General features: G+C 35.8%; 1 protein-coding gene across 1 annotated transcript; it reads left to right on the top strand.

Annotated features, from left to right (window-relative positions):
• Positions 1 to 6: 6 nt before the first annotated feature.
• On the top strand, positions 7 to 2,460 carry LOC117116217 (the record flags this gene model as incomplete). The annotated part of the gene is made up of 4 exons (XM_033260204.1): positions 7 to 65; positions 882 to 1,195; positions 1,506 to 1,592; positions 2,408 to 2,460. Coding segments are annotated over exons 1-4 (464 nt in total), but the record flags the coding sequence as incomplete, so codon positions are not given.
• Between the last annotated feature and the right edge of the window lie 553 nt (positions 2,461 to 3,013).

The raw sequence follows: 3,013 nt of genomic DNA, 5'->3' as shown, positions 1-3,013 counted from the left end.
TGAATTATTTGCTAGCTTATCAGATAGTGAAGAAGAACTTGTTATTGATGAGCAGATGCATTTATGTAAGTCAGTGTCTTATGTTCATCTCATGTTTATGACCAGCACTGGTAAAACTCTCCATTTGTCGCAATTTTTAATTTCCCACAAGCACCCAAAACATTTGAGAATCAGAATTTGGAACATTTTCAGGTTTTTTAATTTTAAAAAACTTAAAAGAAGATATATTGAAGAACATTTTTGCAAAATATCAATCACTTAATCTAACTAAAAAAGCATATTAAAATAATTTTTAAAATACAAGTCTTAATAACAAACTATTGATTTTGGAAGCTGTTTTCTCAAAACCTGCAGAACAAGGCTGATATCAAATGAATTAAATATTCATAACTATATTATTTATATTACTGTATGACCCCTTCTGAAATGAGCCTAGCAGCTTAAAGGGTTATCCTCTGTTATCCGTGTCTTATTGTCAATATTTTGCTTTTGTGTAAAAGCAGATTGGCGCAGTGTGAAAAGTTTGGTTTCCCAACCTTTAGGTCGGAGAGTTTTCAATCCCTCGCTGTGCATTTCGCTTGTGCCCTTGAGCAAGGCACTTTATCGGCATTGCTTCTCTCCACCCTGGAGTTTAAATGTGTACCTGGTAAAGTTGCTTGCTCCTGCGCTGACTACAGCAGCAACACTTATGCATGTGGATCCAATGACCAGGGAAAGAAGTGCTTCGCTGCAAAGAAAGGCACTACAGTATATAAATAACCAAATATGAATATGTGTTTTTTGAAATGATTTTTTTATTTTTATAAAATGTAATTTGATTATTTTTTTATATTGAATGGATAACAATAAACATTATGGTATACAATGTGATTCTATCACAGCACCAAAACGAAAGAAACCAAGAAAAGATGAATTGTCCAAGCTGAAGGAAATGACAGTGAAAGCTGATAAAGACGAAAATGATTTCGAAATAACACCACCACCCTCCCCGACAGATGATGAAATAATAATGATGCGTGTAAATCAAATGCGGTCTAGTAATACCGAGAAGCCTGCTATTAAGGGCGTAAGAAGGAAATTAGCAATGAAGGATGCAGTCAGTAAAGTTGTGTTAACTAGGCAACCGTCAGGCGCATTTATCACTGTAACAGGATGCGATGGTCGGCGTGTGTATTTGAGGAAAACTCTGGATAAGGTAAGCCAGTGACGTAAAATGGAGAGGTGCTGCTGATGTCGAGGGGCTAATCTGTCCATTAGGCATCTGACGATATCCATTGGAGGTCAGTGGGGTCCAGGAACTAAGCTTCCTGGTGCATGCAGAAACAAGAAAATTTTGACCATGAGATTGTGTTTTTGTAATCTTATAATTTCAGTAATCTATTGCACATCAAGAAGAAGTTTTTTAACTGTTTCCCTGGCAAAAAAAAAAATTTATTTCAGTTGTTGTTGTTGCAGTTGTTGTGTTACGCACTTGTGTGTTTATGAATACTTATGATTCTTTTTAGCCCGAGAAATCCAGCTTAGTGATACAAAGAAAGACGCATCTTTTAAGTTGTCCAGTTTCTGAGCTTAGAAGGCAAGCAGAGCTAGAGGTAAGATCAATAGTGATAGGCTGGCAAATTGAGGCCGACTTTGGGGCAGCTTGCAAAACTAGGAAGGGTTAAGGCTATTTTGGATGTGTACGGGTCATTCCATATGAACTCAACCAGAGGTCCGCAGGTGACCGATTCCGATTTGGCTAAAATTTATTTTGGAGATACCTCTATATGAATAATAAACACAAATGCAAAATTCTAGACTTTTACTCCAAGTGGTTTCGGGTTACAGCCCCCCAAAAATCGGGTGCTATGCCCCCTTTTCGGCCTCTCGATTTGCGAACTTCAATTTATAGGGTTTTTGGAGGTCAATATCTTCTTAATGAGACGAGTTAGGGACTGAAATTTGGTAATCAGGGTATTTCTGGCCCAGGCTTTCAGAATCTGCTGTCAGAATTGATCTATCTCTTTTCATTTTCAAGCAACTGCCCTCTCAAATGTGTATCTTTTTATAGGCGGAAATCAAAAAAAGTTTTCAAGTCCTCCCTGTGAGGATAAGAACACTTACAGATAGTTAATTGTGCTAGAATCCTGCTATCTGTGGACAGGTCTGTGTGTAAAAGAGAGATTGACTATATCCAAGCCATAACCATGACCATGGGCTGTAAGAGAGACTTAATTATTATGCACACTTTACAGTCTGGTTTTTCGAGGTGTTCTACATGATGTCATTGAAGAAGTGTTAAGGAGGCTCAGATACAATATATCAGACCAATTATGAAGATTTATGTATTAATTTGGGAATCCAATTACTAATTCTCATTGTTCACAAGTTTTAACAAATTTTTATATGAATTTTTACCCTCTGTCAGAGGCAGAAGAGATTGATGTCTATTGTAGATGAAAGAACATCCACAGATGTCAGGTATGTAAATTCAATAAATTGTACATTTTTGGTTTGCATTAAAGCTCTCCATGTTTTTATGTTAACCACAGTTTTATTTCCTTTAACCAGATTTAATAATCAAATCATATGAGGCATGTCGTGGCAAAATGGTTAAGTTGTCGCACAGGCCATTATTGAGTAAATGAGCTTTAAAATATGGGAGCTCAAAAAATAGCCTAAAAATCCAAATTTGTTTTTCACTCTAGATCAACAGTTTAATGTCTTATTAATCATGTCCCAAAGTATTAGTTCTGAAAGTGGTCAACAAATTGTTTATCTAATGTTATTTTGATAGATTATTCTATTAAACAATGTATGCACAAAGAACTTTGAAAGGCAATTACTCAAAATCATGTTTATCTAGCCTCTAAGAGTACTGTATTTTCACTTTCCAATAACTGTGGCTTAAAATGTCCAATTTCAATGAATGACCCCTCATTTTAAAAATCACATAATCAGGTACCTGAAAGTACCAATAACTTGAATTTCAATTTTTGCTACAACATATCCATTTTGCCACAACATGCCTCAT

This window comes from Anneissia japonica, unplaced genomic scaffold, assembly GCF_011630105.1.
Source record: "Anneissia japonica isolate Jap-2015-1 unplaced genomic scaffold, ASM1163010v1 scaffold160026_len3429_cov191, whole genome shotgun sequence".
Classification (NCBI taxonomy): domain Eukaryota; kingdom Metazoa; phylum Echinodermata; class Crinoidea; order Comatulida; family Comatulidae; genus Anneissia; species Anneissia japonica.
This window is presented reverse-complemented; position numbering and strand designations above follow the sequence as displayed.